This window comes from Lycium ferocissimum, chromosome 11 (genome assembly GCF_029784015.1).
Source record: "Lycium ferocissimum isolate CSIRO_LF1 chromosome 11, AGI_CSIRO_Lferr_CH_V1, whole genome shotgun sequence".
NCBI lineage: Eukaryota > Viridiplantae > Streptophyta > Magnoliopsida > Solanales > Solanaceae > Lycium > Lycium ferocissimum.
In genome coordinates this window covers 24899309-24915172 of record NC_081352.1, presented here as the reverse complement: position 1 = coordinate 24915172, position 15864 = coordinate 24899309, and the positions used below count along the sequence as shown (strand labels likewise).

The window sequence follows — 15864 nt, the reverse complement described above, 5'->3', positions numbered from 1 at the left end:
AACACATCTTGTTGGTCTTGAGATAAATTGTGGTTCTCTACCGGGCTTGCAATAACGTATACCCTTAAAATGGGCCTAGCTACATCATTCAAATAAGCACGCAAACGAACCTGATCAGTTATCTTAAATGGCAAGACCCTCTGATTTTCAAAAGAGCTGTGCATGTAAGTGATGGCAAGATCTTTTGGTACACAATTTAATTCTCAATAGGTGATGATTAGGTTCACAAAATCATCGAACATAACATCTCTTTGGACAGTCATCGCTATCGTCTCTAACGTGTCACTACCCTTCCATCGCCAAATATATCGATTGTTCTTCTCGATCCATTCACCATGGCAATCAACCCCTATTGTTATTGAGTCCCCCATTAGTGGTGTTCGAGGTACCTGAAGATATTTTGTTTAACAAAAAATTGATCATGAGAGTACATACCAATCTATAACAAAATGAAACAGCTGCAGCAGTTGTTCCAACAGATTATTGACTTGTTGGAACAAGTGGACTACTTGTTGCAACAGGTAATAAAATTGTTGCAACAAGTCACTAATCTGTTGGAGTCAGCTTCAGTTTTTTTGGGGTAATGTTTCAGACTGTTGAAGATGTCCAACAGATTATCGAGTTGTTGCAACAAGTGTATTACTTGTTGCAACAAGTAGTACACTTGTTGCGACAAGTCAATAATGGAGGCGACTTCGATTTTTGGGTTGTTTGGACAAAAAGCTGAAGCGACTCCAACAGATAGTTGAGTTGTTGCAACAAGTGGAACACTGTTGCAACAACTATACAACTTGTTGCGGCAAGTCAATAATCTGTTGAGGCGACTTGATTTTTTGGGTTACGTTTCGGACAAAAATTGAAGGCGACTCAACAGATAGTTGAGTTGTTGCAACAAGTGGAACACCTGTTGCAACAACTATACAACTTGTTGCAGCAAGTCAATAATCTGTTGGAAGCAGCTTCAGTTTTTTGGGTTACATTTCAGACAAAAATTGAAGCTGACTCCAACAGATAGTTGAGTTGTTGCAACAAATGGAATACTGTTGCAACAACTCACTCGATTGTTGCGGAGTTATTTATTTAACAATTACAAAAACTTCATAATCTGTTGTAAAAGTTGCAACAACCACATTATATGTTGCAACAACTACAACAGCTACTGTAAGTTGTTGGAAAATCAGTAGATTTATACCCAGGTGAAAAATTGAAATAAAACAGCATTTTTGTACTTACCAAATGAGCGGAAAACACTTATGAAGTAATTGCCAGTGCTACACCAACAAAATCCAGTAAAAAAATTGCAAAATCGGGTGGTCACGTTTTTTTCTTTCTTGAGCAACAATGGCGGACGAAGAAGAAGAAGAAAACAGAACAATGGAATGAGTTATGAAGTAATTCCCAGTGCTACACGAATGAAATCCAGCCAAAAAATTGCAAAATCAGGTGGCCTTGTTTTTTTCTTTCTTGAGCAAAATCCAGTCAAGATGAAGAAGAAGAAGAAGAAGAAGAAGAAGAAGAAGAAGAAGAAGAAGAAGAAGAAGAAGAAGAAGAAGAAGAAGAAGAAACGAGCAGCAGAATAAGAAGAAGAAGAAACGAAGCAAAAAAGAAGAGCCAAAAATGGTGGAAACGGCGCAGGCAAATAGAAAATTTGGCCCGTTTTTTTTTGGCTCTGTAGGGTTTATATGGGTTGGGTCAAAGTGTTAAAAATAAACCTTGGGGGAAAAGTGTAAAAAATAAAGCTTGGGGTCAAAGTGTTAAAAATATAACTTGGGGGCAAAGTGTAAAAAATAAAGCTTGGGGTCAAGGTGTTAAAAATATAACTTTGAGGTGAGTCAAAACTCCCTAATCACTAATCCAAAGTTTATCACCCCTACTCAATTAAAAAAACTAGAGTTACCCCAACTCAATTTTAAAACCTATTTGTCACCTATAATTAAAAGGCCCAAGCTACTCGTATGTACTACGTGTTTGCACAGTTCAAAGAAGTAAAATTACCAATATGCCCTTCGACGTACCACCCGACTTACACTTATTATATAGTTAAAATAAAATAAAAATACTAATATTTCTACTTTCTACTATTATAGAAGCACGGGTTCGAGGCAGGATCGTCGTCATCATTCCAAGGGCATTTCGGTCATTTCACTTTAAATCTAGAAGACTCACTTTACCATATCTCTAATAGTTGCCGACTTCCAAACAAACCCATCTCTCAGTTTGCCCACTTCCAGAAAATACTCGGAGTTTTTTTCACCCCTTCAACTGGTTTTGCAAGTTCAGGTATATGTTCCTGTTAAGTTTTTGTCGAAATCTTCTATTTCTTCTTCTGATCTTTTTTTACATTTTCAAGTTCTCTTCAGATTTCTCATTTTCTTGGTTGAATTTCATGGCTATTGAAGGAAAGATAAAACTTTTAGGTGAGACAGATTATTGTTGTAATAGTATTTGCTTTAGAATTCTTTTCGAATTTCACAAATGTTAGTTCAAATTATGTTAATATCCAATCTGATTGCTTTTTTTTTTTTTTTTTTTTGTTGTTGTTTCAGACGATGAAAAAAGTAACTTTTTGGTTCTCATCTCCTGTGTTTCGTCCATTTCCATCTCTGGACCTATTAGTGGAGGTATAATAATTTAGTGCTTGAACTAATTTTGTGCAAGGTTGTATTTCACACATAGGATGGCATGTCTACAACTCATTAGTAAATTAAAAGCTATCATCAGCTATAGGCCAGCACCTAATGTCAACTTTTAACCCAACAAAAAATATTTTTTCTCTGAAGTAGATAGTTGCTTGATTAGGGCTTTTTGCACTTTGTTAATTGTTACTCAGAGTGGTAAACTTGAGAACTTTTTGCAGTTTATTTCACTGTGCGGCATTTATGCATATTCCTAAATAGTAAGTCTATTTCCGATTTCAATGTGTTTCAGGGCATAAGTATTCACAAGCTATTGCTCTGTACACACAAGTGATTAAGTTAAACAGTGAGAATGTGGTGTACTGGGCTAATCGTGTGTTTGCTCACATCAAATTGAAGGAATATTGCAGCGTAATAGAGGACGGAGCTAAAGCTATTGAAATTGTCCCCATATATTCAAAGGTTTGTTTCAAATTGTCAAAATATTGGAAAAGAATTGTGCTTACTTTTTTATTGTTTTCGATGTAGGTTGATACGGGTGCTGTGTGCTTAATCTCTGATGGGTTGTGATCGGGGTTGCAGGGTTATTATAGGCGAGAGGCTGCATATTTGGCAATGGGAAGTTCAAAGACCATTCAAGAATTTTCAAGAGGTTGGTATTGTTTTTTGAACATCTTAAGTTGTATCAGTTGCATATTGCTGGTGATAATCAAATTGTTCTTATTTTTTATTTTAAAGCTTTACTACAGAATATATCTTGAGAAGAACATTGCTTATGTAACTAGCTACCACATTTAGAAGAGAAGATAATGCCATACCAGTGACATTGTTCGTGCATTATGTTATTTGTGACCTTTAAGATTCCTTGTCAATTCTATGCTCCAGCAACTTCCATATGAACTAGATAAGTTATCTGGAAATACTAATAACATTTTGACATCAAATTTAAGTTCAATGACATTTAGTTGTAGCCGATTAAGGTAGAAGATGACCAATCCCACCCTTGAACTTAAAGTATGTGAATCTTTCAATTTCTTTGCAAAATCTTCTTTTTTTTATTCTTTAATTATATGTCTACGATGCTCTTTTATTTAGCTTTTAGAGAGGTTTATTTTTGTTGGGTATAGGGTCTGAATTTTTGGGGTTAGATAGTATCAGCTTGGATTTCTTCCCCGAACACAATTATGGAATTTTCGCAATGATTTTAGAAATCGAAATTCTCGCCAGATTTTGTCCTTTTTTGTTAGTGTTCATGGAAACACTCATTTTTTTCTTAACCCTCTCGAATACAAGGATTTTCCTGGCACCATCGTTTCTTTCTCCCTATTACTTGCAAAGTTGATCCTCCTCCAATATTTGGGAAATCTAATTTTGTTGTGACGCTTTCAATAGGTAAATTAACATCGTCTTCATTGGACCAACCATATATTCACCCATGGACACGATGTTACAACTAATTGGATCTAAAATTTAGCCGACGCTCATGTTTGTTCAGTTGATGCTAACATCCATTAGTTGGCGACCACTGATAACTTTTTATATTTTTCCATTTTAGTAATTACAGTAACAAATTTAGGTAGGTCTCTTCCATTGTTGGTTCTCACTGTGCTTTCATAATGTCTAAACTATACAAAATCTGGCCCCTTGGGAACTTTGGCTTTGATGTCGACCATTTAAAAATATGGTGCTTGTGATACAGAGGCGCTGCCTGCAGCTGTTATAAGAAGGTGCAATTTCCCAAGCATGTCATCTCTTTAAACCATGAAATAGAACTCTACCCTGTATTCTAAAGCAGAGTTTAACCTTATTGTGTCATCCGATTATTGCGACCTCTCAATTAATGAACACGATATTGTCTGCCTTGAAGGGGAATGTCCAGAGGATGCATTGATGCATTCTGGGATGAAAATTGTGATTGAAGATTGCCCTTTGCAGCAGACATCCTTCTCATATGGTCTAATCAGGTTAGTTGTTGAATTAAATTATGCTTTGAGCTCTTTGGAAATTACTTTATTAAATTTGTATATATAATTTAGAAGATATTCAAAAATAGGGTCAATCCACTAATTATTTAGTTTTCTATAAACGTATACTAAGCTACCTTGATTGCGTGCAAGATGTTAATAGTCCAAAGAATAGCTCTTTGCTTAGCAAAATATCGGTGTATAAGTTTTCCTCTGATATTATGCTTGTTTTTATTAGTAGGCTTTTGTACGTTATATTCGTGAGTTGATTTACAATTGGGGATAATAATGCAGAAGATACCATAAATCTCAAGCTAATTGTATCATCATTGGACTGCAGGTGCCTCAAAAAAAGCTTATATATTGGTCCTTCGGAACATATGAGTGATGTTAGCAACTCGAATCAGTAGCCTGCAGAAGGTACTTTTCTGCCTGTTTAATTGAGCTTTCAATGTAATTTGTCCTTGAAATACTAAGGCTATTGGGGTTTGTTAATTTTAATTTTGGTGCAGATGATTCAAGTAACAAGAAACACATAGTTTTCTACCGCTAAATTGCTACCATTTTATTTGTATATGCATCGGGTCATGTGTGTTTCCAGAAGTATTTTATGGTGGATGATTCAAGAATTTGTTTGCATTTTGTTAAATGATTATTCTGAGTTTGAGAGTTAATTTGATTATATTTTGAAATTAAATCATATTAGATTAATGAATCCCTGATCATATAATGTGGAGAGAAATTTAGATAGGTAGATGAAAAGACTAAATAGAGATTTGAGGTGGCTTTCCATTAAAACCATAACAGACACGTAAATTTTATTTGAGCTGCTGTAGACACGTAAGCTATATCTAAGCATTGCAAAAGGTCAAACTTGCCATTGGATTTGACTTAAAAGCCAGGAAGCAGCCATGTTGAGAATGAGATGTTTGAGTGATTTTCGGTCGATAGCGGTCAATGTGATTGTGAATGGAATATGGAAATTGAAGAATTAAGATAAAGGTATGATTGATCTCGAATCGGAAGGAGTAAGGTATATCTTCTGAAAGGAAAGGATTTGGATTCGAAGCAATGAGATTACTTGAGTCAGGTATAAATTATGGTGACGTTATCTTGCATCATTTGGAAGGATTGTAGTTATAAGTATGCTTGAGCTCTTTATCTTTATATGTCATCTAAGCTTATTGTAGTTGTAGCCCCATTGCATTTGAATGCAATAGCTATATATTTGAATTCTTAAAACCAGATGAAGAAGGGGGTGTTCTCTCTCTTTTTTTTTTTTTTTTTTTTGTTGTTGTTGTTGAAATACATGGGTTCTTTTTTATTTGTTGCACATCATATTTTCTGTCAGCCATGAATTAGTATATCTTCTAAAGGGAATTATACTATATTTCCATCGCTTTTTTATCACCTCTTTTACTTCAATGAAGCGACTTTAACTTGACTAGCTTTTTTTTTTTTTTTTTTTTTGTTGCGGAGCCTCCCAAATAATGTTGAAAAGAAGGAAATGGATTTTTAGCTAACTAAAAGGTGCAGATTCATGTTGCACTCTTGCAGGCACTATTAATTATAATATATTTTTTCAGCTTGAGCTTTGTGTTATTAATTCATTTTACGTATCTGGGTGCATACTAATTAACATATCACATTCTAAGAAATTATTTTGGTCTCTTCAGGAAAGCCTCTGAAGACCAGATGTGTAGATAAAGCCAAAGAAACACTAATTGGTTACCTTCCTTCTGCATCAGAGAGAAGCTTTGAGGAATACTATATGAATACATATGCTCCCGATGACAGAATATATAACACTAAATTAAAGACATACTGATGGGCAGATAAGGACTGAGGACCAAAGTCTATTACTACTGGGAGGAGGTCACATATGTTAAATGTATCAGCAAAAGTAATGTACATCTGAGGATAGTTGTGCTTTTTCCTGGATATTTTTTTTGATGTCAACGTTCAATGTGTTTGAATGTACGGAGTGTAAAAATTGATCTCTCTTTGGCACAGTAGTACATATTTTGGTGTTTCAGAAATCACAGCTATTTTCTTGTGTAATTTATTGATGTCTATGGCAATTTTATTTGGTAAAACTAAACTGTAACAATGTATTTCATGAATCAATATGTCGGGCAGGCCCGTGCGCATCACGGGCATCACTCATCTAGTCTAGTACTGTATAAAAGAGCCAAGTTTGGAACGACCGAGGGCAAAAGAGTCATTTTGAATCACAAAAAATCTCTTTGTACGGTTCTCTCGCTCACTCCGTCGCTTTTCATCATTCTAGAAGAACAAGTTCTCTTTTGTAAAAGAGAGATGATTCCTCCATGTCTCTGAGTCTCTTTCATCGTTCTCATCTGGATTATCAAGTTTTGGTAAGCTTTTGTCTCAATTTTTTCCCTGATTTCCTTTCGGTTCTCTTCAGATACACCAATTTCATGGTTATTGACTTCTTGTTATTATTTTCCGTCTTAATTCCTTCCTTTTGTTTCACATTTTCTTCCTTAACCAGTCCCTTTTGCAATAATTTTTATTAGTTCTTCAGGTTACTCTTTCAATTATCTTCATCTTATCAGCTGAGTGTTCTAATTTCAGGTATGCTTTCCTTTCAATTTTACGCAACTTTCGTTCAGTTCTCTTCAGACTTCTGAATTTACGGCTGAAGGATTTTGTTGTCCTCACATAATTGCGATCTTTTCTATATTCTCAAAATTGTCCTTCATAAAATCACGCAGCTTATGTGCGCTTCCCTCGGTTAGCTTCGCCTTCTACTGTAGCCAGTGAAATTTTAGTTTCGTTCTTGAGAAAAAAAAAAATCTCGCTCTGAGTTCAGTCCTTTTTTTAATTTTGAGTGCTTGTTCTTGTAATTTTATGTGACTCCAACAAAGTGGTTGCGGCATCTCAGATATTGGGAAAATTCAGTTTTGAAGAGTGAAAATTCCTTCTTTATATTTTGAGTTTTACTAATGAAAGTTTATGTGGATTTGATTTATGTGAAGAAAGAGTATTTTGGAAGCTCGGGTAGTATGAATATTCAGTTCTTTATGATTATAATGTTTATCTTGCTTCTGCAAATTATCTCTAATGTTAACACTTCTCCCGCTCGAGTGTATCTGATCACATTAATAGACCCTCTTGGCTGACTGCTACACATGATGATGGAGATTGGATCACAAGTAGTGTTAATGCTAATAACCAATTTAATTTTAGAGAAAGCTCAGGGGATGCTTCTGATAGACTGATACCTCATAAAGTGTTCGATAAATATGTTACGCAAATAAATAGACTGATACCTCATAAAGTGTTCGATATATATGTTACGCAAATATTCCCTACTTCTCAGAGGATAGCACAATACCAGCAACATATTGAAATAGAACCCATTCTATGTGTATGGCCCCCGCTAAGACGAGCACAACGTCACAATTGTGCACGTTAGCATTTCGTCTGTCAAGATTTTAAGATACCTTACCCACATTAATAGTTGTATGGTTAGATCGAAGAGTCAGCATACTTAACTGAAGTATAATATCTACACAACAAACTTTAAAGCTTATGAAATTTTTTGGTTGATAGCGAAGGCTAACCTAAGTTCAGAGTAATTTCTGTAATAAAGAAGGCAAGTTTATAACTGCTTCATCTTTGTTTCAAATTCCATGTGCACGGCTTTGTTTTGTATGTCTTGTGTGCTTTTTGGGGTTTATTCCTTGCTGTCACCTTCCTTCTTACTTTCCTGGAAAAATGTCTAAAGCGAGTATTGCTTTGGAAGCTTGTCTTCTTTGCTACACCAATAAATAAAAAGTGTCTTCCTTGCTACTTATTGCATTCTTGACAATCTTTTACCCTTTTTTTCTTTTCTACCTTTAAACCCTGACGCCCAATAATTATTAGGCCAAGCAGTTTTTGGTACTAATAGCCTATTGGTTAATAAGACTTTGTATATGCTGTGTGCATCACTGATGCTGAATCCTGTGTTTAGTTATCGTTCAATTGCAATACCATATTCTGTTACTCTAGCATGTGATATCTCCTCCATGTTAGGAGTTCTATCTATAATGTGATAAAGTAGTAAAATTGTATTGCTTTTTTGGAAATGCAGAATTATATCAGCACAAGCATTTAAACATATTTACATAAGCTTGCAATCTTTAATACTATCAGAAGTTGCTTAATTTGTGAGAAGAATTTTAGCACTATTGATAACCTTGTACATTCACTTGCAAAATGGTTTAGAGGTACACTTTTCCTTCTTGGATTTTCAGATAAGGAGGCAATATCAATTCAATAAGGGTTGCTTTGGAGACTGAGACAAGCTCTTTGCTAATCTTGCTTTTAATAATCCTTACCTCAGTTCCTTTAGCTTCAACTATGAGCATGGTTAAGAGTGGTGTGAGCTTACTTTAGGTCCTACTATTTGAAGCTGGAAAATGTAGGTATGCAGCATAATACTTAATTTCTAAATAACTGCCTGCTCTTTAAACTTTAATTTTGCTACATCAACCAAACAATTCAAAAATGTGTTGCATGGTGAAAGCTTGTAGAAAACATTATCGCTTTAGGGGAACATGTTTCTCAGGTTAGAACATGTATTCATTTTCATTACAAACTAAAAGTGTATAAAAATAAATTTGGAGAGAACTTGTTCAATCATTTATCGCGTGTTGGACTCACAATATAACATTCTTATTTAATGGCTTCCTTTTAAACTCTTCGAAGCTCATAAATCTGAAATTCCTTCTTCAAAATAAGTTGAGTACTTGCTTACTAGATCCATCAGGAAACTGTGTAACTTGGTTTATCAACATCATGATGAATTACTCATCGTACAATGCTCCTCTACAAAAGGAGTTATATGTCGGTAAGTCTCAGATGATTAATATCTCTTTTGCACTGAACAATCACCATATCACTAATGGTGTTAGCGCTCTCACCACCTTTGTCAAATGAATCGACTTCCAAAGTCGTCCTGGTGGATGTGGAGTTGGGAGGATTCGAATATATGTAAATTTAGACTCTCATCTTAGTGTGTGCACAATTCTATTGCTTCTGAGTATCTACCTAAAAATGGATCCAACACAAGAGGTCGTGCTATAAATTTGACTGGGAGATGATTTGTCTTTGAGCTTCCAAAGGAATCTATCTACCTGACTGTATTTATTATCAAAGAGATTGAAGTCATTCCTATATTCTTCAGAGCATAATAGAAAAAATTTAAAAGAGAAACTGCCTATAAAAAGGGTGGAACAGTATATCTGGACAACTTCAGTGTAACTTTAAAGAGTAAAGTTGAGGAAACCATGGTGTAACTCTTGAAACACTGTTGGAAATGACCACCTAAAGACTAAATCCAGTTATATCTGCTTTTATTTTCTTGTCAAAGATGCCTCTACATTGTCCCTTAAACAAAAATTTATCTCCTATGCAGCTTATTTGTGAGATTATTGGTAAGATGAGCTGCTGTTAGATTATGATGATATACAAATGGTTTTGGATACAAAGTCACTTTCAATGAGTACATGGAGGGGAGATAGTTTTGCTTTATTATTTAAATTCATCTTTCTGAGAGATAATGGTTCAAAATACGTGGTTATATTTTCAATAAGTGTATATGGATTGGGGACAACACTGCACATTAAAATCATGAATAAGAAGATCCCTGACTGTCTTACATACCTTCATATAAAAGGCCCGTTCTATCTCTTTGGAACACATACAACACTTGTCAGCTTTTCTTCCCTTTTGATAGTTATATGTAGAAATTAGGTTCTGCAGTTCAATTGAAATTGGTAGAAGGGGGTGTGTACACTTATCAATGGTCTGAGGAAGTAACTCTGAGGATTACTCTGTTTCTTGTGAAAGACTTGGCAAGGTACTTGTGCATGATGCATGTCTCATATAAAACAGCCTGCCGAAGAGAGGTGTATCATTTTGTAGTAGATGTTTCATGTGCAACAGTGGGGAGGAAATTGGCGCAAATATCTTTTGTATTTTTCATTTTGTGTTTAGCTTCTTCAGTGTTAATCTTGTGCATTTGTTGGTAAAATGTATAATTTCTGCGGTACTGTCAACAAATGTATGTAAGTACCTGTTTACATTTTATTCAAGATTATAAACGAAATTCATAATAAAATGGAAGCATTTGACTTCCCATCTAAAATTGAAAAAATTTCTATCTTATCTATCCACGGTATCATTTTATTCAGTAAATAACCACTAAATTTAAGAAATGAATAATTAAAAAAAAAAAATGAATAAAATACTAATTGCAAATTGTTGGGCCCGTGCATAGCACGGGCATGACGCATCTAGTTATTTCTATCCTTTAGAAGAGCGAGTTTAAGAGCACCTTCGTCGTCCGTCTGTGGGCCTCCAAAAAAATTTTGGGCCCACATATTATTAAACACAAATCAACTAATATTAAAAAAAAAAAAAATTGGGTCCCATATTAAACACAAATCAACCAATATTAAAAAATAAACAATGTCAAAAAAAATGTGCAGATTTTATATTCGTAGCAAACACTAATATAATAAAGTTTTAGATATTTTAACATAAATTACAATGTTAGTTGTGAGCCCACATATTAAACACAAACCAACCAATATTAAAAAAAAAAAAATAGGTAAAAAAAGTGCAACCCACCATCTCCAAACTCACGGGCAAAAAAAAAGTGGACCCCATATTAACAAAATCAAGCAATATAAAAAAAAAGTGATCCCATATTAAAAAACAAACAATGTCAAGAAAAAAAGGTGCAAATTTTGTATTCGTAACAAACACTAATATAATAAAGTTTTATATACGGAGCATAAACTACAATGTTATATTAATTGTGTTTTGAACATTAAAAAAAATAAAGTAAAAAAAGTGAAACCCACCATCTCCAAACTCACGGGGAAAAAAAAAGTGGACCCCATATTAATAAAATCAAGCAATATAAAAAAAAAAAAGTGAATCCCATATTAAAATAACAAACAATGTAAAAAAAAAACGTGCAGACTTTGTATTCGTAGCAAACACTAATATAATAAAGTTTTAGATACGGAGCACAAATTACAATGTTATATTAATCGTGTTTTGAACATAGTATATATATATATATATATATATATATATATATATATATATATATGCATAAAAATAGTGCAAACTAATAATGTCCAAAAGGGTGGGCCCTATACTAAACAACACCAAGCAATATAAAAAATGGACTCCATATTAACAAAATCAAGCAATATCAAAAAAAAAAAAGTGAACCCCATATTAAAAAAAAATAATGTCCAAAAAAACAAAAAGGACTTTGTATTAGTAGTAAACACTAATTTCCAAAGTATCTCATTAAGTCAATAATAATGGATTCATTGCCACGTGCGTATCAATCCATTAGTGGGAGCAAATGAAACTGCTTTTCTTCAAAAAGTTAAGCAGTCAAACCATACAGTTTTTCTTATTTTTTTATATTAGCCTGAGATCTAATCTAAATATTAAACTGTTGTATTTGCTATTCCGCCATGTCATTTATCTGTTATGTTCACTAAAATAAATATACTTAAAATATTTATATTTTAAAATAAGATAGAATAATGTGAAAAGAGATTAATGTCGTAAAAAAAAAAATCAAATAGAGATCAAATAATGAATAAAGTAAATTAGTCAAATTATAATTCTAATCGACGTTTTCTTAAAAAATCATGCAAAAGACAACATGACAAGTAAAATGAGCTAAACCGAGAATATTTACCAAAAATTAAAAAATAGTATTTCATCATTTAAATAGAAAATCAATTTTTATTTTGTTTCGTTTTAAACATGTAAAATTAATTTAATAATTTGAATTAGAATTATCCAAATCAAAATTTGATAAAAAAATAATAAGTATTTTACACCTTTAAATTAATCGAATTAAAATTGAAAATATCAACTGATGCTCAAATATTGCTATTATTTTATTTCAAAGAGAGGAAAATAGTTTCCTTTTAAACAAGTTTTCTCTTTTAAAAAATATTAATAAATTTGCCGTTTTTGTATTCGTAGCAAACATTAATATAATAAAATTTTAGATACGGAGCACAAATTACAATGTTATATTAATCGTGTTTTGAACATAATATATAATCTATATATATATATATATATATATATATATATATATATATATATATATATATATATATATATATATATATATATATATATATAATCACTATTCAAAGACAATTACATACACATAGATGCACTGTAATTTAAAGTGTTGGGCGCACGGGCCTAGGACGTCTAGTTTCTACTATATAGAAGAGTGAGTTTTACTCACTCTTCGTCGTCCGTCGTGGGCCCCTCCCCATAAATAAAAATTTTTGGCCCCCCACCCCCATAAACACCCCCATAAATTAAAAAAAAAAATTCCCCCCCCCCCCCCCCCAAATATTAAATAGGCCCACAAAAATAAAAAATAAAAAATTTTGGGTCCCCCCTAAAAAGTGAAACCCATCACATCCAAACTCACGGAAAAAAAAAAATTAGACCCCATATTAACAAAATCAAGCAATATTAAAAAAAAATGAATCCCGTATTAAAAAAAAAATAAACAATGTTAAAAAAAAATTGTGGGCCTCATATTAAACACCATGCGTATCAGTAGCAAACACTAATATAATAAAGTTTTAAATACGGAGCACAAACTATAATGTTATATTAATCGTGCTTTGAATATAGTATCCCATATTTTTCTACTATATAGAAGAGTGAGTTTTACTCACTCTTCGTCGTCCGTCGTGGGCCCCTCCCCATAAATAAAAAATTTTGGCCCCCCACCCCCATAAACACCCCCATAAATTAAAAAAAAAAAATTCCCCCCCCCCCCCCAAATATTAAATAGGCCCACAAAAATAAAAAATAAAAAATTTTGGGTCCCCCTAAAAAGTGAAACCCATCACATCCAAACTCACGGGAAAAAAATTAGACCCTATATTAACAAAATCAAGCAATATTAAAAAAAAAAAATGAATCCCGTATTAAAAAAAATAAACAATGTTAAAAAAAAAAAATTGTGGGCCTCATATTAAACACCATGCGTATCAAGAGCAAACACTAATATAATAAAGTTTTAAATACGGATCACAAACTACAATGTTATATTAATCGTGCTTTGAACATAGTATCCCATATTGACAAAATCAAGCAATATATATATATATAAAAAAAGAGTTAATCTCATTAAAAAAATAAACAATGTCAAAAAAAAGTTCGACTTTGTATTCTTAGCAAACACTAATATAATAAAGTTTTAGATACGGACACAATAAAATGAGTTAAACGAAAAATATTTACTAAAAAAAAAAAAATGAATCCCGTATTAAAAAAAAATAAACAATGTTAAAAAAAAAATTGTGGGCCTCATATTAAACACCATGCGTATCAGTAGCAAACACTAATATAATAAAGTTTTAAATACGGAGCACAAACTACAATGTTATATTAATCGGGCTTTGAACATAGTATCTCATATTGACAAAATCAAGCAATATATATATATAAAAAAAGAGTTAATCTCATATTAAAAAAATAAGCAATGTCAAAAAAAAAATTCAGACTTTGTATTCTTAGCAAACACTAATATAATAAAGTTTTAGATACGGAGCACAATAAAATGAGTTAAACGAAAAATAATTACTAAAAATTTAAAAATAGAAGTTCTTCATGGCCCCATATTAAACACCAACTAGTATTAAAAAAAAAAAAAAAAAAAAAAAAGTGGAACCCACCTCATCCAAACTCTTCGGAAAAAAATGTGGGCCCCATATATATTAAACAACAACTAATATTAAAAAAAAAGTGAATCTCATATTGAAAAAACAAACAATGTTAAAAAAAAGTGCCTAGAAAATCAAACAATTAAATCAATAATGATGGATTCATTGCCACATGCGTATCAACCCATTAGTGGGAGCACATGAAATTATTGTACAGCAACATACTTAAAATACTTATATATTAAAATAAGATAGAATTTAATTACTTTCATTTTTCCTTACTCTAATAAATGTGAAAAGAGATTAATGTCATAAAAGAAAAAATAATATTAAATAGAGATCAAATAATTAATAAGGTAAATTAGTGAAATTCTAATTCTAATTGACGTTTCCTTAAAAAACATGTAAAAAACAACATGACAAGTAAAATGAGTTAAACAAAAAATATTTACTAAAAAATAAAAAATAAAAATTCTTCATTTAAATAGAAAATCAAATTTCTACTTCGTTTCATCTTAAACATATAAAATTAATATAATAATTTGAATTAGAATTATCCAAATCAAATTTTGATAAAAAAAATTATATGTATTACTTTACTATTACTACTGTATAGAAGAGCCAGTTTATAGAGGCAACATCGCCATCCGTATTCGGTCCTATTTTTTTACTTAAGAGTAAAAAAAATCCTTTATATTACCAAAACTCTTCTAAAAAGTAGATAGAAATGCTTTATTATATTTATTATGTTTACTAAAATAAATATACTTAAAATATATATATTTAAAAAATAACATACAATTTAATTACTTTTTTTTATTTTTATTCTTACTCTAATAAATGTGAAAAGAGATTAATATCAAATGAAGATCAAATAATGAATAAGATAAATTAGTCAAATTATAATTTTAATTCGCGTTTCCTTAAAAAACCATGCAAAAGACAACATGACAAGTAAAATGAGTTAAACCGAGAATATTTACAAAAAATTAAAAAATAGCATTTCTTCGTTTAAATAAAAAATTAATTTCTACTTTGTTTCGTTTCAAACATGTAAAATTAATTTAATAATTTGAATTAGAATTATCCAAATCAAAATTTGATAAAAAATAATAAGTATTTTACACTTTTAAATTAATCGAATTAAAATTGAAAGTATCAACTCGATGCTTAAATATTGCTATTATTTTATCTCAAAGAGAAGAAAATAGTTTTCTTTTAAACAAATCTTCTCTTTTAAAAAGTATTAATAAATTTTCGTAGCAAACACGAATAAAATAAAGTCTTAGATACGGAAAGACAAACTACAATATTATATTAATCGTATTTTGAACATAGTATGTATGTGTATATATATATATATATATATATATATACAACTACAACTACATAGATACACTATAATCCGAAATGTTGGGCCCGTGCGCAGCACGGGCATAGGCCATCTAGTCTAGTAATATAATAATATATAGAAATGGGAGTTTGGAAGGACGAACAAGGGCACATTTGTAA

At 31.8% G+C, this 15864-nt stretch overlaps 1 protein-coding gene and 2 long non-coding RNA genes across 4 annotated transcripts; all 3 read left to right on the top strand.

The window, feature by feature from the left end:
- The first annotated feature begins 2153 nt into the window (after nt 1-2153).
- LOC132036131 (protein SGT1 homolog) lies at nt 2154-3639 on the top strand. The gene is made up of 5 exons (XM_059426371.1): nt 2154-2280; nt 2361-2417; nt 2547-2621; nt 2929-3098; nt 3219-3639. The coding sequence occupies exons 2-5, from the start codon at nt 2387-2389 to the stop codon at nt 3432-3434; spliced, it is 492 nt and encodes a 163-aa protein (XP_059282354.1). The 5' UTR covers nt 2154-2280; nt 2361-2386; the 3' UTR covers nt 3435-3639.
- Nucleotides 3640-3713: 74 nt separating this feature from the next.
- LOC132036627 (uncharacterized) lies at nt 3714-6757 on the top strand. 2 transcript variants are annotated; one of them, XR_009409636.1, is made up of 4 exons: nt 3714-4363; nt 4504-4600; nt 4941-5020; nt 6277-6757. It is a non-coding gene; the product is annotated as an uncharacterized LOC132036627 (long non-coding RNA). The 2 variants fall into 2 exon arrangements; XR_009409635.1 differs by having other exon boundaries at nt 3720-4600; nt 6277-6755.
- Nucleotides 6758-6772: 15 nt separating this feature from the next.
- LOC132036626 (uncharacterized) lies at nt 6773-10597 on the top strand. The gene is made up of 3 exons (XR_009409634.1): nt 6773-6978; nt 7149-7198; nt 8866-10597. It is a non-coding gene; the product is annotated as an uncharacterized LOC132036626 (long non-coding RNA).
- The last annotated feature ends 5267 nt before the right edge of the window (nt 10598-15864 follow it).

Coding starts and splice junctions, on each gene's coding strand:
- LOC132036131 (XM_059426371.1), top strand. CDS start 2,387: ATGGCTATTGAAGGAAAGATAAAACTTTTAG. Junction 2,418..2,546: donor AGGAAAGATAAAACTTTTAG/GTGAGACAGATT, acceptor TTGTTGTTTCAG/ACGATGAAAAAAGTAACTTT. Junction 3,099..3,218: donor TTGTCCCCATATATTCAAAG/GTTTGTTTCAAA, acceptor TCGGGGTTGCAG/GGTTATTATAGGCGAGAGGC.